This window comes from Coregonus clupeaformis, chromosome 25 (genome assembly GCF_020615455.1).
Source record: "Coregonus clupeaformis isolate EN_2021a chromosome 25, ASM2061545v1, whole genome shotgun sequence".
In the NCBI taxonomy this organism is placed as follows: domain Eukaryota; kingdom Metazoa; phylum Chordata; class Actinopteri; order Salmoniformes; family Salmonidae; genus Coregonus; species Coregonus clupeaformis.
This window is the reverse complement of record NC_059216.1, coordinates 34,789,855-34,817,659: the sequence shown is the minus strand read 5'-3', so window position 1 is coordinate 34,817,659 and position 27,805 is coordinate 34,789,855. Positions and strand designations below refer to the sequence as shown.

At 46.1% G+C, this 27,805-nt stretch overlaps 1 protein-coding gene across 1 annotated transcript in view; it reads left to right on the top strand.

The window, feature by feature from the left end:
- LOC121539631 (intersectin-2) overlaps positions 1 to 24,773 on the top strand; it is a 40,314-nt gene extending 15,541 nt beyond the window's left edge. The window contains exons 3-40 of the mRNA XM_041848273.2: positions 1,399 to 1,491; positions 1,592 to 1,655; positions 1,776 to 1,960; positions 2,052 to 2,324; positions 2,533 to 2,626; positions 2,843 to 2,985; positions 3,820 to 3,883; positions 4,012 to 4,149; positions 4,225 to 4,313; positions 4,640 to 4,902; positions 5,009 to 5,158; positions 10,037 to 10,177; positions 10,308 to 10,395; positions 10,708 to 10,847; positions 11,627 to 11,766; positions 11,934 to 12,591; positions 12,739 to 12,793; positions 13,017 to 13,141; positions 13,255 to 13,487; positions 13,657 to 13,750; positions 14,992 to 15,188; positions 15,433 to 15,488; positions 15,578 to 15,744; positions 15,819 to 15,864; positions 15,979 to 16,100; positions 16,199 to 16,295; positions 16,437 to 16,631; positions 20,755 to 20,876; positions 20,956 to 21,062; positions 21,238 to 21,421; positions 21,691 to 21,789; positions 21,978 to 22,145; positions 22,276 to 22,488; positions 22,706 to 22,824; positions 22,935 to 23,017; positions 23,122 to 23,205; positions 23,415 to 23,588; positions 23,806 to 24,773. Of these exons, the coding sequence (XP_041704207.2) occupies positions 1,399 to 1,491; positions 1,592 to 1,655; positions 1,776 to 1,960; positions 2,052 to 2,324; positions 2,533 to 2,626; positions 2,843 to 2,985; positions 3,820 to 3,883; positions 4,012 to 4,149; positions 4,225 to 4,313; positions 4,640 to 4,902; positions 5,009 to 5,158; positions 10,037 to 10,177; positions 10,308 to 10,395; positions 10,708 to 10,847; positions 11,627 to 11,766; positions 11,934 to 12,591; positions 12,739 to 12,793; positions 13,017 to 13,141; positions 13,255 to 13,487; positions 13,657 to 13,750; positions 14,992 to 15,188; positions 15,433 to 15,488; positions 15,578 to 15,744; positions 15,819 to 15,864; positions 15,979 to 16,100; positions 16,199 to 16,295; positions 16,437 to 16,631; positions 20,755 to 20,876; positions 20,956 to 21,062; positions 21,238 to 21,421; positions 21,691 to 21,789; positions 21,978 to 22,145; positions 22,276 to 22,488; positions 22,706 to 22,824; positions 22,935 to 23,017; positions 23,122 to 23,205; positions 23,415 to 23,588; positions 23,806 to 23,963 (5,621 nt within the window). The 3' untranslated portion in view covers positions 23,964 to 24,773. The remainder of the gene's footprint in view (positions 1 to 1,398; positions 1,492 to 1,591; positions 1,656 to 1,775; positions 1,961 to 2,051; positions 2,325 to 2,532; positions 2,627 to 2,842; positions 2,986 to 3,819; positions 3,884 to 4,011; positions 4,150 to 4,224; positions 4,314 to 4,639; positions 4,903 to 5,008; positions 5,159 to 10,036; positions 10,178 to 10,307; positions 10,396 to 10,707; positions 10,848 to 11,626; positions 11,767 to 11,933; positions 12,592 to 12,738; positions 12,794 to 13,016; positions 13,142 to 13,254; positions 13,488 to 13,656; positions 13,751 to 14,991; positions 15,189 to 15,432; positions 15,489 to 15,577; positions 15,745 to 15,818; positions 15,865 to 15,978; positions 16,101 to 16,198; positions 16,296 to 16,436; positions 16,632 to 20,754; positions 20,877 to 20,955; positions 21,063 to 21,237; positions 21,422 to 21,690; positions 21,790 to 21,977; positions 22,146 to 22,275; positions 22,489 to 22,705; positions 22,825 to 22,934; positions 23,018 to 23,121; positions 23,206 to 23,414; positions 23,589 to 23,805) is intronic.
- Positions 24,774 to 27,805: the final 3,032 nt, after the last annotated feature.

Genomic DNA, 27,805 nt, shown 5'->3' with positions numbered 1-27,805 from the left:
AAAACGCCACTGAGATGACAGATCTAGTTTTAAGTCAGTCACATCACAACAGTGTTTCCCTTCGGATTTTCTTCAGCAGTGGTGGCAGAGTTATATGTTTCATTTTTTTGCGGTGGGGGCCACGATATAGCAACAGCAGTGCGCCGCTGCTAAATTCATATAGGGGAAACACTGCACAAACACAGTCTACCTACTGGGCAAAAATCAATAGACTGAAACAAAATTGGCCTGTACTGTACTGTAAGACCATGGTCCAATTACAGTGAGCCTCCTGTGTTCCATGGTGCAGTGCTGGAATTGATTGTGTCAGGGACAGAACCACACAACACTAAACCAGTTCACTCTTATCTCAATCTCTGTCTTATCTTTCTTTATTACTACCGTATAATCAGTGGTTTAAACACACAGACACTAGAAGTGATCTAAATATGAATGATGTGGACAATTAAACAATAAAGAAGCGATAGCAATGATAAGCATGTTCTCCCCCACAAATGATGCAGCACCCCCCTTGGGCCAATTAGTGACAACAATTCAAACTCAAACGGGACAGGAGATATGCTTGTTCAATGTTTGGTATTTCTGTTGATTACTATGGCTCCCCCTCAGGCCTATAAGTGTAATTGTACAAATGCCGGAGCTCTATGGCAAGACAACTTTCGTCAAAATCGGGCCTGTAGTGTCTGAGATATTGCGTGTAACGTACGAATGGACGGAGACTGATTCATACTCCCCCCTCCGATTTCATTGTGGGGGACAATAACAATGTTTTAGCCCTCCAACGTAAAAATAGAAATAAGAAAGAAGCTAAAGAAAAAGGACAGAGCCCTCCACACAAACTGAGTGAGGTGGGTGGGTGAGTGAGAGAAAGGTTCTGTCTTGTATGACTGCTGGGTCTTTCACTAACCATGATCAAAAAAGGCAACAGTAAACGTAGTCCCCCACGAATGATGCAGCGCCCCCCTTGGGACAATCAGTGTAATTTTGTAAATGACGGATTTCTATGGCAAGACTCATCATTCACCCAAGTTTCGTCAAAATTGGGCCAGTGCTGTCAGAGATCGCGTGTGCCTAACGGAAGGAGACAGCTACAGTCCCCTCCCCGATTTCATCATGAGGGACAATTAATGTCTGAATTCCATCCTTGTTCTGTCGCTCTGATTCGGTAATGGTAGAGGCTTTGCCTGGAGGTGTGTCTGTGTATAGCGTGTGTTTTAGGTTGTCTAGTGAAACCTCAGCCGTTTCCTGTGTTGGGAGTTGTTGCTCAACCTTTCTGTGTGTGTGTGTCACTACCCCACACCTCTGTTTTCCTTGTCCTGATAGACTTGTAGGCCTTTTCCCTCAGAGATGGCTGAGATTGGTAGCTGAAAATGATTTCTCTTTCCTCTCTTTCTCCAGGCGGCCGCAGTGTGTGGGCGATCTCTCCAGAAGAGCGGGACAAACATGACAAACAGTTTGACACCCTCTCTCCCGTCATGGGCTACGTCTCAGGTACCAAGACAATGCATGCTTGCACACCATCTCTCCATGCTGTAATGTCTCTTCTCTGTTTGCACCTTTTCACTCACTCCTTCTCTTGTTCTCACTCCAGGGGAGCAGGCCAGAAAGTTCTTCCTGCAGTCGGGTCTGCCCTCCTCAGTGCTGGCAGAGATATGGTGAGCACACACACACACGGCCTCCCTTCTCTGTGCTGTGAGAAATATTGTAGGCGGCTGCTCTCCAGTCTCACACACTTGATTGTCCAAAGGAAGTAATGACCCTCTCTCTCCCCCCAGGGCCCTGGCTGACATGAATAAGGATGGGAAGATGGACAGGTTGGAGTTCTCCATCGCTATGAAGCTCATTAAGCTCAAACTTCAGGGCACACCCCTTCCCTCATCTCTACCAATCATCATGAAGCAGCCACCAGTGCCCGCCCCTAACCCTGCCTCAACAGGCGTCATGTCCTCCTCACGCTATGGTACGTTAACACTTCTATTCAATTTTTATTTCAATGGATGATGTTTTGTCTTATCTTTCTAATATTGTGTGTTTCTCCTCTGTATCTCCAGGAATGGGCTCCATGCCAAACCTGTCTATAATGCCCGGAGCCATCGGCATGCTCACCCCCATTCCCATGACATCTAACTTCTCAACCATGACCCCTAACTTCTCACCCATGACCCCTGTGACTGGCCTCACTCCTATGGTCCCAATGACAGCAGGCATGGTCCCCCTGGTTTCCACGTCAACAATGCCCCTGCTGCCATCCCTGGGCAGCCCCGCTCTCCCCAATGGCACTATGGGTATCCTACAGCACCTCCCAACAGGACACATGGGGACAGGTAAGAGAAGGACAGGCTCTCTCTCTTTCTCTCTATCGCTCCTTCCACCCCCTCTCTTTCAATCTGTATGGAAGTGAATGGAGAGTAGAAACTGCTGAGTCACCATTCTAAATAACTAATAATACACTATCATGGTGTATTTGTAATGTAACCATACAATAATTTAAAATGTATAAGGACCGTTTATAATGCACGTGTGTGTGTCAAGGCATGCCTCTCTCTGCGCCCTACGCCTCCTCTCCTCTGGGTTTCTCTCCTGGGATGAACAAAGCTACGTCACTGCTGGACCTAGGCTCAAGCAGGTAACACACACACACACACACTTGATCGGATCTGACCTACATAGGATCTGACCTCATAGGATCTGATCTACATAGGATCTGATCTACATCTCTACCAATTTGGATGCCAATGGACTGTTTCTACATTGACTAACTCTATAATGCTCTCTCACCATCCATCTCTTTCTCTCCTCTCTCCTCTCTCTCCATCCACCCCCTTCTCTCTCTCCTCTCCAGCTCCAACTCTTCGTCCACCACCTCCCTGGCAGGTAGTTCTCCTAAGACGGCTCCGTCTGACTGGGCCGTGCCTCAGGCCTCGCGCCTCAAATACAGACAGCAGTTCAACAGCCTCGACAAAAACATGACGGGATACCTTACAGGTGGGTGCTGCTGGGAAATATAGGCAAACAGATGGCAGCCGTCCGACAGGAGGGTGTCTATAGGTAATGTAGTTTACCTAAGGGACCACAATGGAATTAAGTCATTGACTTTACTGTGCTATCCCTGTCAGTTTTTTAAATGTATGTACTGTGTGTATATGTGTTTTTTATTTTTTACTGTCAATTAAAACCAATCAACCTCACAGGCAGGTGGGTAACTGTGGATAATGCAGTTATATGAGAGATGACTGTAAGTCGCTTTGGATAAAAGCGTCTGCTAAATGGCATATTATTATTATTATATTAGATTGTTCTAATGTTAATGTAGTAGTTAGGAAGGGAAGACACTCTAGAGTAGACTGTTAAAATGCACCTTGTGATGGGTAGAATGACTGGCATACCTGTGTGTGTCACCTGAGCCAAAGCATTTGTGATATGCGGGGTGTGGTTGTCGGCCTTTGTGTCCACTGGGTTGACGACTTTACCTTTCACTTTCATAACGTATGCTTCCCTAATTCCTTCCCTTGTAGCCTTGTTGTGGTAGACTGCTGCTCCACTGGCCGTTCGTGTGTATGTGCGTGCGCGTGATTGTTCTACACCTTACCTTCTCCTTTCCTCTCTCAGCTACCTCTTGACAGACCTGTTCTGGGGAAACGGCCATTGTATCTAAGACACACTGTAGGAAACCACTGTAGGATCACTTGGCAACTGTTTTCCTTCTAATTTGGAGGTTGTGCAAAAAGGCTGCAAGGGAAGTAGAAGTTATAAACCAAAACTTTACATAATCGACTGAGATTGCTTTATTCTGTGTGTGTGTGTGTGTGTGTATTTCAGGTCAGCAGGTGAGGAATGCTATGGCAACCACTCTGCTCACTCAGACACAGCTGGCAACCATCTGGTGAGTACACCTTCATCATTATCATCATCAACTTAGAGTTGTACCTGTATAAGAACGTTTGACCTTTGCAGTAACGTGTTTCAAAGGAGAAACCTGTGTGTGTGCGCTAATCTCTCTCTCTCTGTCAGGACCCTGGCCGATGTGGATAAGGATGGGAAGCTAAGGGGAGAGGAGTTTATTCTGGCCATGCATTTAGTGGACATGGCCAAGACCGGCCAACCCTTACCTCTCACACTACCCACAGAACTAATACCACCATCACAGAGGTACACACACACAAACACACACACACACACACACAAACACACACACCTAACCCTTCCCCTCTCTTTTTCTGGTAGGGGTGCTGTGAATGGGACCGGTTTATCTCTCTATGCTGGCATCACTGAAGAACTGGAGGCTGAGCCACCACAGAAAACCAAAAGCAACTGTATGTACACACACAGACACACACACACACGACTCTCACTCTTCTCCTGTATGACTACAACACATACATTTAAATTTTAGTCATTTAGCAGACGCTCTTATCCAGAGCGACTTACAGTTAGTGAGTGCATACATTTTTCATACTGGCCCCCCGTGGGAAACGAACCCACAACTCTGGCGTTGCAAGCGCCATGCTCTACCAACTGAGCTACAGGGGACTACATACATAATGCATCTGTACACATCTAATGACTATTGACACTCTCTCACTACTCTCTCTCTCGTCTCCCTATCCTCTCTCTCCCCATCCATCCCTCCCTCCCTCAGTATCGTTTGAGGATAGGTTCAAGGCCAACCTGGAGCGAGGGAACGCGGAGCTGGAGAAAAGAAGACAGGCTCTGCAGGACGCACAGAGGAGAGAGGAGGAGAGACGCCAGCAGAAGGAGAGAGAGGAGCGAGAGAGGAGAGAGAGGGAGGCCAGGGAGCAGGAGGAGAGGAGGAGGAAGGAGGAGGAGAGGAGGCTGGAGCGGCAGAGGGAGCTGGAGAGACAGAAAGAGGAGGAGAGGCTAAAGGAGATGGAGAGAAAAGAGGTAAAGAGGCATGTTCTATAATGGGCAAGGGCTCTGTGTGTGAGTCATTGTGTGTCCGTGTGTATGTGATGGCGTGTATGTGTTTGACTGCGTGTGTGTTCCCCAGGCGGTGCAGCGTGAGTTGGAGCGCCAGAGGAAGGAGGAGTGGGAGAGGAGGAGGAGAGGAGAGCTGCAGAGCCAGAAAAGTCAGGAGCAGGAGGACATCGGCAGACTAAAGGCCAGGAAGAGCAACCTGGAGATGGAGCTGGAGGCTGTGGTGAGGCTACACTAGGGCTGTTACGGTGACCCACACACCGGCAGTCACGAGTCATGACCGCAGTCAAGTTCCACGTGATCGTTTAGTCACGGTAACTAGACTTCTCCAAGCTCGGATGCTGCTGATGGTCATTAGTAGCCTACCAAACTTGCTAACTGCCTGGTACTCAGCACTCTACTGTCCCTCTAATCACTCTGCCATCAATGCACATTTTACATTTACATTTTAGTCATTTAGCAGACGCTCTTATCCAGAACGACTTACAGTTAGTGAGTGCATACAAATGTAATCGAAAATCAAATCAAACACTTCATGAGAGCCCATGAGCTCATGTTGCACAACATTTCTATAGGCTATGCAATTGCGTGAGAAAACAGAGTTTTGAGGGCCAATATTAAAAAGAGGAGGAGCCCATCAGCTTTCTATAGGCTAGGCCTACTATATTTATTTCTCACATTAAGCACATTGCTTCGCTTTACAACAGGAGTATAGCCTACCTGGCTGGCATGAAAATTAACCACGGGAAAAGCGGCCTCCATTTGCTATTTAAATGCATAGATTACATGTATTTTTTCCCCCCTGTTCCGAGACGGGTGCATGATAATGGTCCATTCTAAATCAAAACTAATTTCACACTTATTTTATTTAGTGTACAGTGTGTTCGGAAAGTATTCAGACCCCTTGACTCTTTCCACATTTTATACAGCCTTATTCTAAAATTGATTAAATAAAAACAATTCCTCATCAATCTACACACAATACCCCATAATCACAAAGCATAAACAGGTTTTTAGACATTTTTGCAAGTGTATTAAAAATAAAAAACGGAAACACCTTATTTACATAAGTATTCAGACCCTTTGCTATGTGACTCGAAATTGCGCTCCAGTGCATCCTGTTTCCATTGATCATCCTTGATATGTTTCTGCAACTTGATTTGAGTCCACCTGTGGTCAATTCAGTTGATTGGAAAGGCACACAACTGTCTATATAAGGTCCCACAGTTCACAGTGCATGTCATAGCAAAAACCAAGCCATGAGGTCGAAGGAATTGTCCGTAGAGCTCCGAGACAGGATTGTGTCAAGGCACAGATCTGGGGAAGGGTAGCAAAACATTTCTGCAGCATTGAAGGTCCCCAAGAACACAGTGGTCTCCATCATTCTTAAATGGAAGAAGTTTGGAACCACCAAGACTCTTCCTAGAGCTGGCCGCCCAACCAAACTGAGCAATCGGGGGAGAAGGGCTTTGGTCAGGGAGGTGACCAAGAACCCAATGGTCACTCTGACAGAGCTCCAGAGTTCCTCTTTGGAGATTGGAGAACCTCACCAGATGCAGCACTCCACCAATCAGGCCTTTATGGTAGAGTGGCCAGACGAAAGCCACTCCTCAGTAAAAGACACATGACAGCCCCCTTGGAGTTTGCCAAAAGGCACCTAAAGACTCTGACCATGAGAACCAAGATTCTCTGGTCTGATGAAACCAAGATTGAACTCTTTGGACTGATTACCAAGCGTCACATCTGGAGGAAACCTGGCACCATCCCTACGGTGAAGCATGGTGTTGGCAGCATCATGCTGTGGGGATGTTTTTCAGCGGCAGGGACTGGGAGACTAGTCAGGATCGAGGGAAGGATGAACGGAGTAAACTACAGAGATACTTGATGAAAACCTGCTCCAGAGCGCTCAGGACCTCAGACTGGGGCGAAGGTTCAACTTCCAACAGGACAACAACCCTAAGCACACAGCCAAGACGATGCAGGAGTGGCTTCAGGACAAGTCTCTGTCCTTGAGTGGCCCAGCCAGAGCCCGGACTTGAACCCGATCGAACATCTCTGGAGAGACCTGAAAATAGATGTGCAGTGACACTCCCCATCCAACCTGACAGAGCTTAAACTGTGAAGAAATAGCCTAATACATTTTAATCTAAACGTTCTGATCTGTTGCATCAGCCTCATTGCTTTTGAAAGGTTTTTTGATGCGAGTGGTTGTATTAATTTGGGATCCATCGCATCCCACAACTGTCCCAGACTATGTTTGGAATATTTATTTCTCACACAGAATAGAATAGGTCAACTTTTGTACTATTGGGGGATAGTAGATTGACAGGCAATTGCTTTTGCTGTTCATTAAGCCTACTCATCTTGTTGGCTGCCGAAAAGTAAATGTGGACAGTTCTTCTAACATCTTCAATATGTACAGTGGCTTGCGAAAGTATTCACCCCCCTTGGCATTTTTCCTATTTTGTTGCCATAAAACCTGGAATTAAAATGGATTTTGGGGGGGTTTGTATAATTTGATTTACACAACATGCCTACCACTTTGAAGATGCAAAATATTTTTTCTTGTGAAACAAATAACAAATAAGACAAAAACAGAACTTGAGGTCTTGGGGTAGGTCTCTATAAGCTTGGCACATCTAGTCACTGAGATTTTTGCCCATTCTTCAAGGCAAAACTGCTCCAGCTACTTCAAGTTGGATGGGTTCCGCTGGTGTACAGCAATCTTTAAGTCATACCACAGATTCTCAATTGGATTGAGGTCTGGGCTTTGACATTTAAATGTTTCCCCTTAAACCACTCAAGTGTTGCTTTAGCAGTATGCTTAGGGTCATTGTCCTGCTGGAAGGTGAACCTCCATCCCAGTCTCAAATCTCTGGAAGACTGAAACAGGTTTCCCTCAAGAATTTCCCTGTATTTAGCGCCATCCATCATTCCTTCAATTCTGACCAGTTTCTCAGACCCTGCAGAGGAAAAACATCCCCACAGCATGATGGGAGGTGTTGGGTTTGCGCCAGACATAGCGTTTTCCTTGATGGTCAAAAAGCTCAATTTTAGTCTCATCTGACCAGAGTACCTTCTTCCATATGTTTGGGGAGTCTCCCACATAGCTTTTGGGTAACACCAAACGTATTTGCTTATTTTTTTCTTAAAGCAATGGCTTTTTTCTGGCCACTCTTCCGTAAAGCCCAGCTCTGTGGCGTGTACGGCTTAAAGTGGTCCTATGGACAGATACTCCAATCTCCGCTGTGGAGCTTTGCAGCTCCTTCAGGGTTATCTTTGGTCTCTTTGTTGCCTCTCCGATTAATGCCCTCCTTGCCTGGTCTGTGAGTTTTGGTGGGCGGCCCTCTCTTGGCAGGTTTGTTGTGGTGCCATATTCTTTCAATTTTTTAATAATGGATTTAATAGTGCTCCGTGGGATGTTCAAAGTTTCGGATATTTCTTTATAACCTAACCTTGATCTGTACTTCTCCACAACTTTGTCCCTGACCTGTTTGGAGAGCTCCTTGGTCTTCATGGTGCCGCTTGCTTGGTGGTGCCCCTTGCTTGGTGGTGCCCCTTGCTTAGTGGTGTTGTACACTCTGGGGCCTTTCAGTACAGGTGTGTGTGTGTATATATGTATATATATATATATATATATATATATATATATATATATATATATATATATATATACTGAGATCATGTGACACAGATTGCACACAGGTGGACTTTATTTAACTAATTATGTGACTTCTGAAGGTAATTGGTTGCACCAGTTCTTATTTAGGGGCTTCATAGCAAATGGGGTGAATACATATGCACGCACCACTTTTCTGTTATTCATTTTTTAGAATTTTTTTGAAACAAGTTATTTTTTTCATTCCACTTCACCAATTTGGACTATTTTGTGTATGTCCATTACATGAAATCCAAATAAAAATCAATTGAAATTACAGGTTGTAATGCAACCAAATAGGAAAAACGCCAAGGAGGATGAATACTTTTGCAAGGCACAGTACTTCGGAATTCGATAAGAAGGACGCGTGCAACTGCATACCCGATGTGTCTGTCTTCTTGTAGCCTACTTCAGAGCTGAGATAGATGCCTAAGAGAAGAACCCGATCACGGGACGGGCATTGGCTAATACGAATTTAGATTTCTGAGAGAGCCATGTGAGTGAGAGGTGCTTCGGAACACGCAGCCTGTGTTCCAAAGGATTTCATTATTATATTCAGCCCAAGGGCACAACGGCCACTGGCCGCAAAAGGCATGGATTTTTTTAGGGGGCATTATAGCCACACTAGGGGGATGCCGCCGGGAAATTCAAGGCATTATCAAGTGCTTGTCAAATTGTGAATGCGAGACTGATGACGCCTGTGCAAAAAACAAAGCAGAGTTCATGCCTTTCATGAGACTTTTTTCAAATCATCATTAGTCAGCCTTAGAATTGATAGAAAATCTAAACATATAGCCCAACGTTTGTATCACTACTGTTGCATAAATAACTCAAAATTAAGCATAGAGGAGGACCTGTTTCTTTGTTAACCGCTCAACACAGAATAGCCACATGTGCGCACTCCCTCTGAAATCGTTTGGAGAAAATATCCTTTCTATTTTATGTAGCTATGTTCAATTGTATTCTTCATACTATAAAATACTATAAAATAATAGCACGGAATTCTAAGCAAATCTCGTCTGCAGGATGAACTAGTGTAGGCCGTATGGCATAGCCAGATCAGGGCCTAACATAAGGACAACTCAGAGTGATGGTGTTGGCTATATTAAATGGATTTATTAAAATATAGATGTTCCCAAGGTTTGCACCACTAGCTTGTAGGCTATGCGTGGAAGCCAGGATATGCTAAATGTGTTTGTTAAATAACGGTCAATTAGTGAGACCGGCAGTTATTTGCTTGACCATCAACGACCTCCATAGCCCTAGGCTACACGCGTGCTATACTCAGTCAGTCACTCACACTCTTTCTCTCTTTCACTCTCTCCCATTTTCACTCACTTAAATTCAAATGAGCTTCATACTCAATCACTCTGTTTCTCCGTTGGTATCATAGTTCCTAATCCACTAGAATCCCAACAGTACCTGACCACATCTCTCTCCCAGGGTAACAAACACAGGCAGATCTCCGAGCGGCTGCATGATGCTCAGAGCAAGAGGAAGGTGCAGCGGAGCGAGCTGGAGCTGACCAACCAGAGAAGAGACACAAGCAGACAGGACATCAACTCCCTGCAGAGACAACTAGAGGTGTCTGTCTGTCTCAGTATTAACTGTATTCTCAGTTACTGTTTGCCTCATTACTTCCTTTGTGTGTGTGTGTGTGGTGTGTGTGTGTGTCCCCCCGCTCCCTGATGATGCGATTGTTCCTGTGCTTTAGGAGTACCAGAGGAAGCTGTCCCAGCTGACTCCAGAACAGCAGAGGCTCAGTGACAAACTTAGGAACATGGCCCTCAACAACCTGCCAGGTATGGGCTGGGGTTAGGCTGGGACTGGGGTTAGGATAGGCTGGGACGGGTTTAGGTTAAGCTGGGTTTAGGTTAGGCTGGGACTAGGGCTAATTTAGGCTTTTATGCTGGGGTGGAGTGCTAGACTAGTGTTTATGGATTGTTTATACAGTAGGACTCAGGTATAAGACTAGACCATTTTTCCCATTCAATCAAACATGACAATCTAACATGACTGAACAGGACCCTATGTTGGAAGACCATAGTGAGTTGTACAAAACATTTTCCTCCTGTCATTCCCTGGGTTGTAACTCTTCTTCCTGCTGTGCCCAGTCTCCACCATGTCCACGCTGAAGCAAAGTGCCAGCGAGAAGGACGGAGTGTGTCGTAAACTGAAGCAGCAGCTGGATGCTCTGGAGAAAGAGACGGCCGCTAAACTGGCCGACATGGACCAGTACCAGAACGACATACAGGTACGGACATGTACATTTTAAGTTAGCTGGTTGTCTAACACCCACGTCTCAGTGAATATTAACACGCACTCTACTCACTCGCTCAAATATTATGGTAATATGTTGAACTATAACGTTTGACCTGAAGTGAATATAAGATATTAACGTGATTGATTTGAGACCGGGCTGGAATGATTCAGTATTTGTTTGGCTAATATGATTGATAACCAGTGTGATCTGCTGCTTCTCTCTGTGTTTCTAACCTACCACTACAACTCTGGAATTTTCTCTCCACCCTTTCCTATCCCCCTTCCCTCTATCTCCTCCTCAACTCTCTCTGTCTGCCCCATACATTTTCTCTCCTCCCTCTCTCCTGGCCTGTCTTGCTACAGTATGGGGATGCAGATGACTGTCTGCTACATGGTCTCCTCTCTCTGCTCAACTGCCTTAGTAACCTCTTCTACCTCCTAAAGGTGCTCTCTCACTCTCTTTCTTTTCTTCTCTCCCTCTGTCCTTCTCTCTTTTCTTCTTCTCTCTCTCCCTCTCCCTCTCTGTCTTTGTGTCTAGACTCTAAACCACTCTTCCCTGAGTTCTCCAACCCCTCTCACCCCTGTGCTTGCTGTGCCATCTGTGGGTTTGTAGTTTGTGCTTCATGTCAAATACTATGCCGTTACCTCTCCCTCGTCACAGTTCATTGTCAGTCATAGATCATGTTGTGCCTTTCTTATTCTGAATATGTCCCTCCCAGTTAGTATGTGAAATGTGCCCTCTTATTGATGTTGTGCATATGGTAACATCAGGATCTGAGAGAGAGCCAGTGGAAGCAGCAGTCGGCTCTGGATAAACTACGAAGCATCAAAGAGGACAAACGGAGAGAACTGGAGAGACAGAGGGCGCAGGAGGAGGAGAGGAAGAGGAGGGAGGAGGAGGAGGCCCAAAGGTGACCTGGTCTCTCCTCTACCTAACACACGCACACCTGTACACGAACACACACACCTATGTACATACACACACATATCTCTCTATATATATATATATATACACACACACACACACGCTCAAGCATGATCTGTTCTGACATAGACCTCTCCCTCCCTGTCTACCCAGGCGTATTAAGCTGGAGAAGGAGCGTCAGTGGCAGAAGAAGCTGCAGAGAGAGGAGGAGGAGAGAGAGAGGAGGTTGCAGGAAGAGAGGGAGGCCAAACTGAGAGAGGAGGAGGAGAAGGAGACACAGGCCCGCCTCTTAGCTGCTAAAGAACAGGCAGAACGAGAACGCAGAGCGGAGGAGAGGAGAGAGCAGGAGAGGAGAATGCAGGAGGAGAGGAGAAGACTGGAGGAAGAGGAGAGGAAGATGGAGGAGGAGAGAAGGAAACAGGAGGAGGAGAGGAAGAGAAAGGATGAGGAGAGGCGAGAGGAAGAGAGGAGGCGGCAGGAGGAGCGGAAGAAGCAAGAAGAGGAGGATCGGCGCAGAAGAGAGGAGGAGAGGAAGAGGTTAGAGGAGGAGATGATGGAGAGAGAGAAGGAGGAAGAGGAGAGGAGGCGGCAGCGGGCTGCAGAAGCAGCGATCCGAGACGCAGAGGAGAGGAAGAGAGTGGAGGAGGAGAGGAAGAGGAAGGAGGAGGAGAGGAGAAGGCAGGAAGAGGTGGAGAGGAAGAGGCGTGAGGAGGACAGGAAGAGAGTGGAGGAGGAGAGGAAGAGGAAGGAGGAGGAGAGGAGGAGGCAGGAAGAGGTGGAGAGGAAGAGGCGCGAGGAGGACAGGAAGAGAGTGGAGGAGGAGAGGAAGGAGGAAGAGAGGAGGAGGCGGCAGGAGGAGGAGGAGGAGAGGAAGCTGAAGGAAGAAGCAAAGAGGAAGCTGGAGGAGGAGAAGAGGAGAAGAGAGGAAGAGGCGTTGCGGCAGCATAGTGCAGGGAAGACCAACATCCATGACAAACTGTCAGCCCTTCTCAGAGGACTAGAGGAGAGGAAAGGTAATGAGGAACAACTAGACATTCAACTGTTCTTTCATTCCCCTGCATTCTATTCATTCATTCATTACCTCTTTATTAAACCTTTATTACGATATCGAAAACCAAAAGGCACATGGTTGCTCTGGTCAAAAGAAGTTCACTACATAGCAGGGTAGGGTGTAATTAGAGATTAATATATTTTCAAATGTGAACTGAGGTGCTGTTATGTGAATGGCTGTTCCAGGCGGTCTGCAGCCCCAGGCCATGGAGCACAGGAAGTCTGCGGCGCTCACTTCCTTCCGGGCGCTCTACCCCTTCACCGCTCGCAACCAGGACGAACTCAGCTTCGAGGCCGATGAACTCATCGAGGTTAGAACCATAGAGATTACGATTTAACTATAAATGTAATTTACACTATGACATTTCTGAATACAGGTTTGTGCTTCTTTGTTGTGTGCCCATTCGTGTGTGTGTGTGTCTAGGTGGATGAGAGTATGGAGCGGGAGCAGGGTTGGCTGTATGGCAGTCGGCAGGGGAAGATGGGCTGGTTCCCAGAGAGCTATGTGGAGAGACAGGCCAAACCAGAGACACCTGCTACTGCTGTTATTAATACAACTCTAGCTGCCACTACCACTGCTGTTGCTACCACTGCTGTTTATGCTACTGTTGCTAAACAGGCCCCCAGACCACAACTCTCCACCCCCAAACACACAGGGTAGGATGGTTAGCACTCACACACACAATTGCTACCCATAGGTCCTTTGCCTAGGAATGGACCGTGTTACCTTTCCTCAAACCTGATGAGACATTCATATGGTGATTTCATGTAAATACTGTACTACTGACAGAAAAGTTAATGACCTTTGACCCTTGATGTCTTCTAGGAAACCCGGGGGAGACGCTGCCATGCCAACGGGACAGAACTCCGCCTTCACACCTACACACGCCCCTCACCACGCCCCCTTGGATCAGATACAGGTATAGGAGAGGGGTGGAACGAGCCAATTGGAAGCAAGGGATGAGTAGGTGGCCAAGATGGCCAATATCGTGATTGGTGATGGATGGCTCCACCTTTTCTAGAGCACGGCACACTGGCACACCTCATTCAATTAGTCAAAGGCTTTATGATTAGTTGACTAATTGAATCAGGTGTGCCATTTTAGGGTTAAAACATAATCTGAAACGTCTGGGGGGGCCCGAGGAGAGGGTTGGGAAAACCTGGTCTAGAGGGTCCTTCTTAAATATGTTAACACTGAAGGGATAGGGGCTACGGCTGGTTATTGCACCAGGGATTCCACAGGACTGTGCTGCCATAGCTGTCCTCACCATCGCCTGTACACAATACAACCAGGAAGATGGAGTGGAGGAGCAGGAAGTGTCGGGTGATATTTACACTGTAACACCCCACACAGATCACGTTGCTACATAGAGTTAGTTAGAGGACTCATCTTTGTATCTGTCCCACAGGCAGATCCATTGAGGCCATCTCCATTTAGAAATGGTCAATTATCTTATATGTTGAAAAAATGCATAATGCTTATATTGGTGATTTACCACCACATGCAGCTGGAGTCCTGAACCATATATTGTGTCATTCATTTGCTGTGGCCACTAAATGGCGGGGATATAGCGTGAGCCCTTGATGAGTTGAATGAGGTGTGTTTGTCCGGGGCTACAACGAAAATGTGTTCTGTTGGGGGTACTTGAGGACCACAGTTGGGAAACACTGCTCTGACTAGACAGATAATTCCTTATGCCTACTCTGATTTATACACACAGATTCAGACAGCACTGGTTAAAAGGAAGGGACTGGTGTAAGGAATATGACGGAAACTCCCTCCAGCCTGCTTACACCAGTCTAGAACATTTAAATTCATGAGGAGTGAAAAAGGAGAGCTACCGTCCAGTAGGTTTTCGCTCAAACCCTAATCTAGCGCACCTGATTCTAATAATTAGCTGGTTGATAAACTGAATCGGGTTAGTTACTACTGGGGTGGGATTGAAAACCTATAGGAGGGTAGCTCTCCAGGAACAGGGTTGGAGAACCCTGAACTACAATCTCCCAATTTGACTTTGACCCCATGTCCTTCTCCCCTCTCTCCCCCTCAATCTTATATCTCACTCCATCACCCCTTTTCTCTCTACCTCCTTGCTCTGTCTCTTCCTCCCTCCATCACCCTCGTCCTCGCTATCTGCCACACTATCTTTAACTGCTCTAGGTGGTGGGTAGCCTGCAGGCCCAGGCTCTGTGTTCGTGGACCGCTAAGACAGAGAGCCATCTGAACTTCAGTAAGGATGATGTGATCTGGGTGCTGGAGCAGCAGGAGAGCTGGTGGCTGGGGGAGCTCAACGGGGTGCAAGGCTGGTTCCCCAAAACATATGTCAAACTCCTGGGAGACAATGAAGACACCACCAAGTAAATACACCACACACAGTTTTTTTTTCCCTCACACACATCTTTTTGTCTGACAGGCCCTTTTGTTATCAGTGAAGGAATTCAGTCCTGTGTTTTTTGTTTAGAATTCAGTCATGTGTACCTGAAGATATGTGTGCAAGGCTGCCTGTGTGGTGTGCCAAAGGGAACCGCCTGCAGTAGAACTAGCTAACTGTGTTTGCTTATGTTGTAATCGTTTTAATAATGTATATTTGTCTTGTTCCAGCTCGATCAATTCCCCTCCTGATGGATCTGAAGCCACAGATGCTGCTCAACAGGAAGGTAGTTTGACGTTTGTCTCTCTGAGAGCTCAGGTTTTGTGTCATCCAATCAGAATGTCTCTGAGGTCATGTTTTGTGTCGTACAACCAGAGTACGTGGCGCTGTACACCTATGAGAGCCCAGAGCCTGGTGACCTGACATTTAGGGAGGGTGATGTCATCCTGGTGACCCAGAGAGAGGGAGAGTGGTGGAGCGGAGGCATCGGAGACCGCACCGGGGTGTTCCCTTCTAACTACGTCAAACCCAAAGAGACAGACGTAAGACACGCACAGTACTGTAACTTGTACCTGGCTTGTACTTAAGACCTAAGTACTGTAACTTGTTCTTTCAGACATCCAGCAACTCTGGGAAATCAGGTCAGCCTGGGAAGAAACCAGGTAAGGACATCACACTAAATTATTCCCATGCTGGGAAAGTACAGTATGGCTGCTTCTTCTTCCTTTCAAAATGTCCTCTAAATCTGATATAACTCCCTACTTGTGTGTGTGCAGAGATAGCCCAGGTGAGCACAGCCTACACGGCCACAGGGACAGAACAGCTCAGCCTGGCGCCAGGACAGCTTATCCTCATCCTCAGCAAGAACGCCACCGGCTGGTGGCTCGGAGAACTGCAGGTTGGCTGACTGGTTGTTTTAGACTAGAATTAAATGAGGCAATATGATTTTGATCGATACATTTGCGTAAATTGTTATTTGATTGATTGATCTCTAAGGCGCGGGGAAAGAAGCGTCAGAAGGGTTGGTTTCCTGCCTCGCACGTCAAAATGCTGGGATCCAACAGCGGCAAGTCCACGCCAGCACCTCTACCAGGTGAAACACACACCCCTATCTCATCAAACACATCTTTAGTAGACAGTGAGTGAAGAAGAGCGACTACAGTTTATTTGGAACTTCTAAGCCATCTCACACCTTAACTCCTGTCTCCCCCTCCTCTCTACCCATCTCCCCCAGTGTGTCAGGTCATTGCCATGTACGACTATAAGGCAGCTAACGAGGACGAGATGAGCTTCTCCAAGGGTCAACTGATCAGTGTGTTCGACAAGAACGACCCCGATTGGTGGAAAGGGGAGGTCAACGGGGTCACCGGTCTGTTCCCAACCAATTACGTCAAGATGACCACCGCCGACACCGACCCCAGCCAGCAATGTGAGTACATAACTTTTTTGATTTGCTTTTCCAAAGTCGTCATTTCTCAAATTATAATTTCTCAATTTAAGTGTTCACATGACAGGGTGGGCAGATAGATGCATCCTAGTACACATGACAGGTATATGGAAGATGTTAGTAGAGCCAGTCAGCAAGGTGAGTCAAACTAGTCTAAAGAGGTTACAGGTTAGGGCAGGGCTTCCCAAAGTCGGTCCTGCCCCCATCCCCCCCCACTGGGATTTGTCCTAGCACTACACAGCTGATTCAAATAATCAAAGCTTGATAATGAGTTGGTTATTTGAATTAGCTGTAGTGCTAGGGCAAAAATCTAAACGTTCCCCGACTTTGGGAAACCCTAGCAACGTTATTATTTATACTCTTGGGGCGAACAAACAAATTGGAAATATTTCCCTGCTCTTGATTCCTTTCTACCATTCTTCTAATTTTCACCTGTTCGTCAATCAATCCATTCTTCTCACTCAAGTTTTCCTTTCACTTCTCTCCTTCCCTTCCCTTCCCTTCCCACCCTTCCCTTCCCTTCCTTTCCCTTCCTTCCCCCCTCCATTCCCTTCCTTCCCCCCTCCATTCCCTTCCTTCCCCCCCTCCCGTCCCATTCTTCCCCCCCTCCCGTCCCATTCTTCCCCCCCTCCCGTCCCATTCTTCCCCCCCTCCCGTCCCATTCTTCCCCCCTCCCGTCCCATTCTTCCCCCCCTTCCTGTCCCATTCTTCCTCCCTACCTTCCTTCCCTTCCTTCCTTCCTTCCTTCCTTCCTTCCTCCCTTCCTTCCCCCCTCCCTTCCCTCCTCCTCCCTCCCTTCCCTTCCTTCCTCCCTCCCTTCCCTTCCTTCCTCCCCTCCCCTCCCCTCCCCTTCCTTCCTCTTCTCTCTCTCCCTTCCTCTTCTCTCTCTCCTCCTTCCTCTTCTCTCTCTCCCTTCCTCTTCTCTCTCTCCTTCCTCTTCTCTCTCTCCTCCTTCCTCTTCTCTCTCTCCCTTCCTCTTCTCTCTCTCCCTTCCTCTTCTCTCTCTCCTCCTTCCTCTTCTCTCTCTCTCCCTTCCTCTTCTCTCTCTCCCTTCCTCTTCTCTCTCTCCCTTCCTCTTCTCTCTTACCTTCATCTCTTTCTCTCTGTAGGGTGGTAGTGTCTCCTCCTCCTCTCCGTCTCAGAGACCTACTATCACGCTCACATGATCTGGACTGTTGGAGGCCCCGCCCCTTTACTAACCTCTGACCCCTGTCTGGCCACACCTCTGACTTCTAACCTCTGACCTGCTGCCTGTGTCTGTTTGGAGTAGGTAGACGTTATCCTTAAACACAAATCTAGGGTCAGATTACCCAACCCATAATGCTAACTTTAAAGGGATAGTGCGAAATTCTGGAAATTAAGCAATTTTTCTACATACCCAGAGTCGGATACCGTGGATAAAATTTTTATGTCTGCATGCAGTTTGAAGTTGCAATCATCCATGACTTAATCTGTCTTTGGGTAAGTAGAAAATCGGCGTAATTGCCAGTCTCGCACTATCACTTTAACCACGAGGGGAATGAAATAACATCTGATAGGTTGTCATCCCTTAGTGCAGCGTTTCCCAAACTCTGTCCTGGTGACCCAAGGGGTGCACGTTTAGATTTTTGTCCTAATATTACACAGCCGACTCAAACAATCAAAGCTTGATGATAATTTGAATCAGCTTTGTAGTGCTAACGCAAAAACCCAAATGACCACCCCTAGTGGTCCCCAGGACTGAGTTTGGGCAACGCCGCCTTAATGGTCAGAGTTAGCATTAGCGTTAGGTAACCTGATCCTAGATCTGTGGGTAGGGGAAGCTACCTGGAGCATCTGTCCCTTTTCTTCCTGCTTTTTCAACTCAACTCCCACCAACTGGCTTTTTTAACCTGGGACTGAACCAAGAGCTGAGATTTGACCCCTGTCTGTCTGTATCCCTGCTGTCGTTAATGCATCCAATGACTTTTCTGACCTGATGTTGATTAGTCTGTTAATTGGGTACAAACTCAAAACAGGGCTTTTTCACATGGTGTTCTATACTATAGGACCACTGGCTGAATCTAAAGAAAAAAATGTATGCTGGGTGAAGCGAACAGGTTTAAACAAACATGCACACTCTTAAAACTGTTTTCTATATTAGGACAATGTTTTGGTGTTTGGTGACCCTGAAGTGCAATGACGCTAACGTTGATCTAGTGGGTGTCTCTGTGGCTGTCCCCCTTCACCTGTCCCCTCCGCTCTCCTTTCCTCCCATTTTCTCTTTCTCTTAGAAGGAGCGACAGATAATTTTATTAGCCCTATTTTATTTTATTTATCATTAAAGTTCAGCTCGCAAAGAACCCACCATCTCGCTCGGATTCCTAACTGATTCAATAATGATGAGTCGCTTGCTTTGGCCACACTGTATTTGTTAGAGGATCCGTGACAATCAAAAGGAGTCCTCTCTGATTCAACTGGAACGATTCATCATTGATTGAATTCTGACAACTAATTTGCTGGGGCCACTGTGTGTTTAGAAGCCAAACCTGATTGTGATGATTCATAGCTCTATGAATCAACTCTTTGAGCTTTGCAGTGTCGAGAGCAGAACAAACAACTAGTTACAATTGCACCTTCATTCTCTGGCATTGACTATATTATTATGATTACTGATGATGTTTTAGTGCATGATCAAGCTAGAGTGAAGTAGCTAGCTGCTGTAACACTGAAAAGGAAACTAAACTATGCAAACTAGTGGAGGTTGTTGGACAACCAAGCACTGTCCAGGGGTTGGACTGCTCTTTCTCCGCATCCTACTACAGCTCCTCCTACTCTCTATTCTACTATGGGCTAGTCCCCGTTCCACATACCACAGTGAGACTATTTTTGAAAATGTGCCTCTGTCTTGGTTTCTATCTGAGTCTAGCCCAACCGGTAGTGTGTAGCCGGCTGCATAGAGTCCAGTTGGACGCAGATGACAAACGACGTAAACGGAATAATGGCGCCATCTGCCGCCCGGTTGGGCTAATCTAAATCCATAGTGAAAGGAGAAATTAAAGGCTGGTTTTGAAATGTGTGTTGTCGTCATCCCTGGGTGAATGTTAGGACAGCATTAACGGTATGACAGTTTGTCTGTGGAAGAGATCAGGAGGACCGTGTGTGTTTAAAGTCCACACAACACCATTGCTATCTGAAATAAACACCCACAGTTTCCGAATGGGAGCACAGTATCTAGATATTCTGATCTCTCGCTACCATTTATTTACCCTGTAGCTTCATTCCTATGTCTTCCCAAGGCAGGGTAGAAGGTATCTTGATCCTCTGGAAGCACACACAGTCCCTCTCCTATTTTGGTACAAACAGATTTAGCTGCTTGTCTTGCTATGGGCTTAGTGTCTGTGGATGAGAGGGCAGGAGGGGTCAGTAGAGGGAGAGAGGAGAACACCGGTTTGAGGGTTGGATAAAGCGAGAGCGTCTCATAGCCTACCTGGGTAGAAAGAGACAGAAGAGAGAGGATGAGTTTACACAGTGAAGACAAGCTGCAGTTTCTAAGGCTCTGGGATGAGAGGGAAGAGGGGGGTGATACTGAGAAAGAGAAGGAGACCACCTGTATGGGACTCCACGGCTGTCAGAATGGGCACTCTGCACAAGGTAAGAGTGCCCTTGCTTTGGGTGAATGTGTGTGGTTGGTTCTGAGACGGACTATAGATTGATGGGTTTAGGTGTGTGTGTGTGTTTTCAGAGTGTATACAAATGTGAATGTGTGTTTGTCTGTTCTGATTATATACAGATGTAGGATCCTAATTTGACCAGTATTGTTGCAGCAAAATAATCCTGCAGCAACAGGATTTTAACGTTTAGTCCATAATGTTGCTTGATCGGTGGTTAGGCTATTAGCTGGCCACAATTAAGCTACATGGAAGTGCAATACTGTTAATATAATTGTGTTAAGGCAGGTTTTCAGTGAATTTATGTAAATTATTAAGGTCATCTGCATTTCCTGCAGTGCAGGAAAATTCTCAGCAACAAAAGTGATCAAATTAAGATCCTACATTTGTATGATTCCCTCACTTACTCGCTCGCTCTCTCCCTCTATCTCCTTCCCTCTCCCTCTTTCTCTCTCCTCCCTTCCTCTCTCTCTCAGGGTGTGCTGACCTGAACAGTCTAGACTCTATGACTCCCCAGGAGAGGAAGAGACAGGGTTACATCCACGAGCTCCTCCAGACAGAAGAGAGATATGTAGAGGACCTACAGATAGTCATGGAGGTAACACACAAACACAGACGCTTGCATGTGCGCGCACACTTAAACACACTTATGTACTGTACTCTGTGTGTGTATTCAGGTGTTCCATAAACCCATGTCTGAGTCGGGCCGTCTGACAGAGGCAGAGATGGCCATGATCTTTGTCAACTGGAAGGAGCTCATCGCCTGTAACACCAAACTGCTAAAGTACGTATTGACATGGTGTGGGTTTAGGTGTGTGAGAGTTCACGAGTTTGATCATATGTATGGGTGTCTCGGGCCAGACGGTAAGAACATGTGGTGTGAGCGTGCATTTGTTTGTGTGTGTATGCATGCAGTTATTTATGTGTCTGTTTTAAATTGTGTGTGTGTGTGCGTGTAGGGCTCTGCATGTGCGTAAGAAGACTGGGGGTGAGAAGATGCCTGTCCAGGTGATCGGGGACATCTTGGCGTCAGAGCTGGCTCACCTCCAGCCATACATCCGGTTCTGCTCCTGTCAACTAAACGGAGCTGCTCTGCTGCAGAGCAGGACTGACAACCAACAGGACTTTAAAGACTTCCTCAAGGTGAGAGGGGGAGCTAGTGAGAAGAGAGGGAGACTGGGAGAGAGGGAGCATGAAAGAACATGCAGTGAGTGAAGGAAAACAAGAGAAGAGACAAAAGCGGGAGTACAGAGGAGAGAGGGAGAGGGGAAATGAATGAGAAGAGGGGGAGGGAAGGTAGAATACAACAGGAGAACATGTTCATGAACCTTTCTGATACATACCAACCTGAGAGTGCTGATTATACATGGAAGGTTGTGTGTTCATATTAAATATTGCTTTTCCTCCATCAGAAAATCGCCACAGACTACCGCTGTAAAGGCATGCCCTTATCCAGCTTCCTGCTGAAGCCCATGCAGAGGATCACACGCTACCCTCTACACATCAAAAACGTAAGTGTGTGCGTGTCTGTTTGTACATGTATGCGTGTGTTGTACCCGTGTGTGTATTAGTCATGTGAGAGTGTATTCTGCGTCTGCATTGCTTGCTCTTTGGAAAGCACTTTGTGACAACTGCTGATGTAAAAAGATTGGTTGGTTGTGTGTGTGTATATTTAACCCTTGTCTATTGATTGTCTCAGATCCTGGAGAGTACCCAGGAGGGCCATGTGGACCGCGGCCCCCTGAGAGAGGCTTTGGAGCGGGCTGAGGAGCTGTGTTCTCAGGTCAACGAGGGAGTCAGGGAGAAGGAGAATTCTGACAGGCTGGAGTGGATGCAGTCACACGTACAGTGTGAGGGAGTCACAGAGGTATACACAGACACCGACGCAAGCGCGCACATCATACGCACATCATACACACATCATACACAGATAATACCACACACACACACACACACACACACACACCTCTGTAACCCTCCCTCTCTCTCCCGTGCAGAACTTGGTGTTTAACTCTCTGACTAACTGCCTGGGGCCCCGTAAACTGCTCCACAGTGGTAAGGTGTACAAGATTAAGAGCAATAAGGAGCTGTGGGCCTTCCTCTTTAACGACTTCCTACTGCTCACCCACGCTGCCAAACAGTTCAGCTCCTCGGGACCAGACAGACTCTTCAGCAACAAGAACAACACACAGCTCAAGATGTATAAACCGGTGAGAAACAAATGCAGTGGACGTGCTCGCACACACAAGCATTAGTTCCTAATGGATCATTTTGGCAAGGTACAGAAACGACACTTCCTATTCGAAAAGCGTCACCCATCTGAGCCCATTCAAATTGAGAACATCCCCGTATCCAGTTATTTTGTTTCTCAGTGGTTATGACATGTATTATGGCCCGGTTGTGACAGCCTTATGTTTCCTCCTGTAGCCGGTGTTCCTCAACGAGGTTCTAGTGAAGTTGCCTGACCCCTCCAGTGAAGAGCCCTTCTTCCACATCTCCCACATCGACCGAGTCTACAGCCTCAAGACCGAGAACATCAACGAGAGGTACGTGCAGGCACAAACACAAATGCGGGGACACATGCACACACACTAATATGCAGGCACTCACATTCCATTACCCTTGCTCATGTCATGTGTGTATATTGGTTCTGCAGGACGGCCTGGGTGCAGAAGATCAAAGCTGCCTCGGAGGACTTCTTAGAGACAGATAAGAAGAAGAGGGAGAAGGCCTACCAAGGTCCGTTTTTTTCTCTTTTTCTCTCTCTTACACACACACACACACACTGCAATAGTTAAAGCAGTAGTCCTAGTAGTGGTGTGACTATTCTCGTGTGTGCGCAGCTCGTTCCCTGAAGGCCAGTGGAATCGGCCGGCTGTTAGTCACCATCCTGGAGGCCACTGAACTCAAGTCCTGCAAACCCAACGGTGAGGTTTATACACATCATACGTAGTTTACCTACACAGCGGACATGAACTAGTACCACTTATTACAATGAGGAAGGTTTACATGGAAACAGAACACAGGTACAGACTGTATTCGTATCTTGAGCACTGGTATGTATTAAAACCTTTCTCCTCCTCTTCCTCTCTCCTCCTTGTCCTCCCCCTCCTTCTCTCTCCTCTTCCTCTCCCAGGTAAGAGTAACCCTTACTGCGAGGTAACCATGGGAGCTCAGATCTACACCTCTAGGACCCTCAGTGACACGGTCAACCCCAAGTGGAACTTCAACTGTCAGTTCAACATCAGAGATTTGTACCAGGACGTCCTCTGCATCACCATCTTCGAGAAGGACCAGTTCTCCCCTGACGGTCAGCACGCACATACGAATCAAGACATCCTAAAATAGTTGTTTAACATATCAGCTCACCACATCAAATGATATAGCAATCTGATGCCCGACTGCACAGTTGATGGTGTAGTGCAGTTGTTGCATTGCAACGTCTGCAATGTAGTCGGCCTGGAACGCAACCTCTATGTATAATGTGTCGTACTGCTAACTAGTCTCTCCTCTCTGCCGTTTCCCAGACTTCCTGGGTCGTACGGAGGTTCCCGTGGCGACCATAAAGAAGGAGTTGGAGAACAAGGGTCCAGCGACGCGCCGGCTGCTCCTGCACGAGGTCCCCACTGGAGAGGTTTGGGTCCGCCTCGACCTGCAGCTCTTTCAAAACAGAGCGTCCAAATAAGGACCTCTGGGCCAACACTGGACGTCCAAATAAAAACGTCCTGCAGCGCTTCCAAACAAAGGACGCCCAAATAAGGACGTCCTGTTCTGCAGCCACACTGGAGGGCCTTGGTAGAAATTGTACGTAACTGCTGGTCCAGGGTCTGATATTGTTAATCTTCCTAATGGTTAAGTTTGGGGTTGCCTGATCCTAGATCTGTGGTTAGGCCAGGGCTAACTTTTACCTGGAGCTGCCAATTTATCACCCGATGAGCTAATGGGAACCCTCCCTCCTCGTCTGAGGTCAGACGGTCGGTCCTAAGCACTGATCTGAAGACAGTTTAGCCTTTTAGGCATGACTGGGGGAGGGCAGGGTTGGGTTAGTGTAAAGCTGATCCGTGTGTTTAGGAGCAGCTTCTAGCAGTAGTGGTTCTACTTGAACCAGCACAAACACTTATGGCCTATACACTCCTCTGCTACTGACTCTCACTCTGCCAAGGATGCTTGTTGTGAACTCAACCCAGGCCAATGTTTGTTGAAACTATTTATTTCATTACAGATCATCTTAACTCTTCAGTAAATATTTGTTAAAGCTAAGATTTTGTTTGGGAAAGTAATATGAGGTAAAATGGAGAGAGGTTAGAAAAGTGTGGTGCTTTTTGCCATGATAGTTTACCACTGGACATGAGACTTATCTCAGGACTTAAGTGTTTTTCCTTTTGCTGTCAAAGTCTATATTACTGTATCAAAACCTGCGTCTTTTATTTTATCTCAATCTGTTTCTTTTTCTCCCTTATGAGTGTAGTAACATTAAAGATACATGTGCAGAGGATCTGTAAGAAACTGTGGCGACACTGAGATCTGACTAACGTTTAACAACCTGTCTTTCTGACTACCTTTTATACTTGCTATACTACACAACATACTTCTGCCATGTGCTCCCTCTCCAATCTATGGGTGTTTCAATGGAATAGTTTATTTTGTCTTTTAAATTTGATCTCTTATAAATGTTGGGGAGGTCTTGTTCTTTAGTTGTGGTTTAGTTACCTCAAATACTAAAAGGGAAAAACGTCTTTAGTTTCTTCCACTCCTGGGGCCATATTCACAAAGAGGTTCAGAGTAGGAGTGCAGACATAGGATCAGTTTAGCCTTTTAGATCATAATGAATAACATGATATGAACGGGGGGGACCTGATCCTAGATCAGCACTAACCTGGTCCCAGATCTGTTTGTGCTTTTGCCTACTCCGTTGTTATGGTCAAGCTAAACATGTTCTGCATGACAATTCCGTAAGGAGTTGGCAAGAGAGCAGAAACAGACTGTCACCCAGGCTAGATCAGCACTCCTACTCTGAGATACTCAGTGTGCCCAGATGCCTCCATGGGCTCTATAAACATTAGTGGTGTGGCTCTTATTGATTTTAATTTATGCAACTATTATCTATCCATAGATTTTGATCAGCCTATCATCAAGGCAGTGTAATCAGTGTTTGAAATGTCTTTCAGTAGCCTTTCATATTTTACAATATGAACAAAGGATCGCGAGAAAAGTCTGAAGGATAACAGCCCATTTGAGCTACTTTCTGTAAGTCAAAATTTGTAAGACAGGACTGGACAGGAAGTGATTAGCTGGACAGCCAAGTAAAATACTGATCTATCAGACTCTCGCTGCCTTTTCTCCTAAATCATTGATTTATACTCAACAAAAATATAAACAAACAATTTCAATGATTTTACTGAGTTACAGTTCATATAAGGAAATTAGTTAGTTGAAATAAATTATTTAGGACCTAATCTATGGTTTTCACATGACTGGGCAGGGGCGCAGCCATGGGTGGGCCTGGGAGGGAATAGGCCCACCCACTAGGGAGCCAGGCCCAGCCAATAAGAATGAGTTTTTCCCCACAAAAGGGCTTTATTACAGACATAAAAACTAATTTTTTCATCAGCTGTCCGGGTGGCTGGTCTCAGACGATCCCGCAGGTGAAGAAGCCGGATTTGGAGGTCCTGGGCTGGCGTGGTTACACGTGGTCTGCGGTTGTGAGGTCAGTTGGACCTACTGCAAAATTCTCTAAAACGATGGCTTATGGTAGAGAAAATAACATTCAATTATTTGGCAACAGCTCTGGTGGACATTCCTGCAGTCAGCATGCCAATTGCACGATTCCTCAAAACTTGAGACATATGTGGCATTGTGTGACAAGTGCACATTTTAGAGTGGCCTTTTATTGTCCCCAGCACAAGGTGCACCTGTGTAAGGATCATGCTGTTTAATCAGCTTCTTGAGATGCCACACCTGTCAGGTGGATGGATTATCTTGGCAAAGGATAAATGCTCACTGACAGGGATGTAAACAAATTTGTGCCCAACATTTGAGAGAAATAAGCTTTTTATTTCAGATCATGAAACATGGGACCAAAACTTTACATCTTGCGTTTATATTTTTGTTCAGTATAATTTCAGCTGCACAAGTCTTCTATTGGGTTTTATTAATTTGAAGTTTAACTTTAAATCCTGTGTTGTGTGTCAATTATTCTATGTAATGATTACAGTGCTAACAGTGTGGATCCTACAATGCTACCTAACATGTAGTGTTCACAATGGGCACAGCACGGCACTCACTGAATCATGGCTCTTTTAACAATAATAAAAGGTATTTAAAACAAACTGTCCAAGATATCTAAACTGAGATTGCCCCTATAGTCATTGGTTCCCCTCCATACAATGTAAAGTGCTTTATGCATCAGGAAAAGTGTCACAAACCACCACCATATTATTGCTATAATAATAGGCTACTGGTTTACACTTGGTTTGAGGTGTCTCTGACAATCCATGAAAAACCTATTGCAATATGAATATACACTTTTTTAAAACTAGATTTAGGGCTCTATTCAATCTGTATCGCTGGAGTTTTACAGATTGCATGCTAGAAATTTAAAGGTAATTTCCGATTGAGCTGACATGCAATGTTTAGCATGAATGCAGTCCCTGCTAACATGGGAACGTTGCCTTTAAATTAAAATCATGCTGTAATCCTGAATTTCCGCTATATGGATTGAATAGAGCCCAGAAGCAATTTTATAAATTTCACACAAGGTGTGTTTGTGTGCGTGCTCATGTTTATATAGCTGATGCTCCATACATTACAGGCATGTGGGACAATATTTCCAAAGAACAACAACGCATAAATCAGTATCAGCTTTGCCTCTGTGATACACAGGTAAGCTATACCAGAATCGGAAGTCTGTGGATGTTCACTTGTCTCTGACATCAGATTTTATCAGATCCACCAAGGATTTTTGCAGGGATATGTTGTGCAATCTATGGCTGGAGATTCGGACATGGGCTGGATTTGTATAGAGCTCGCCAGCTTGTAGTCCTAAAAAACGGAAATGATTTACATCCGGTTCGTTCAGCCATTCCTATGGGCAAAGTGAATGGGGAAAGAATTGGGTTTTGGAATAAACGCAGAAAATAAAGGGCTCTATTCAATCAGATCCGCTTCAGCCAACATCCGCATTGCGGTTGTTTTGATGGTGTCTGAGGTCGAGGTGGAACTGCTTTAGAGCTGTTCCACCTCAGACACCAAAAGCAGACATTGCCATTGGCTGCACAGAGCATTAACAGAAACCCAATGCAGCATTGTTTACAAGTTCAAACACTGGAATGTGAGATGTAATCTTCACCTCAATTAGGATGAGAGAAATCCTCATTTCGTTGAATGATTTTTCAATTTGAGCGCAATTATTTCTATATAGCCTACATTTTCTCGTTCTAAATGCTAGTGAGGCAGGTGTGGCTTCCTGACAATGATTGCAAGAGCAGCTGCTCACCGATTTGAATGCAGTTCCATTTCCGACACCGC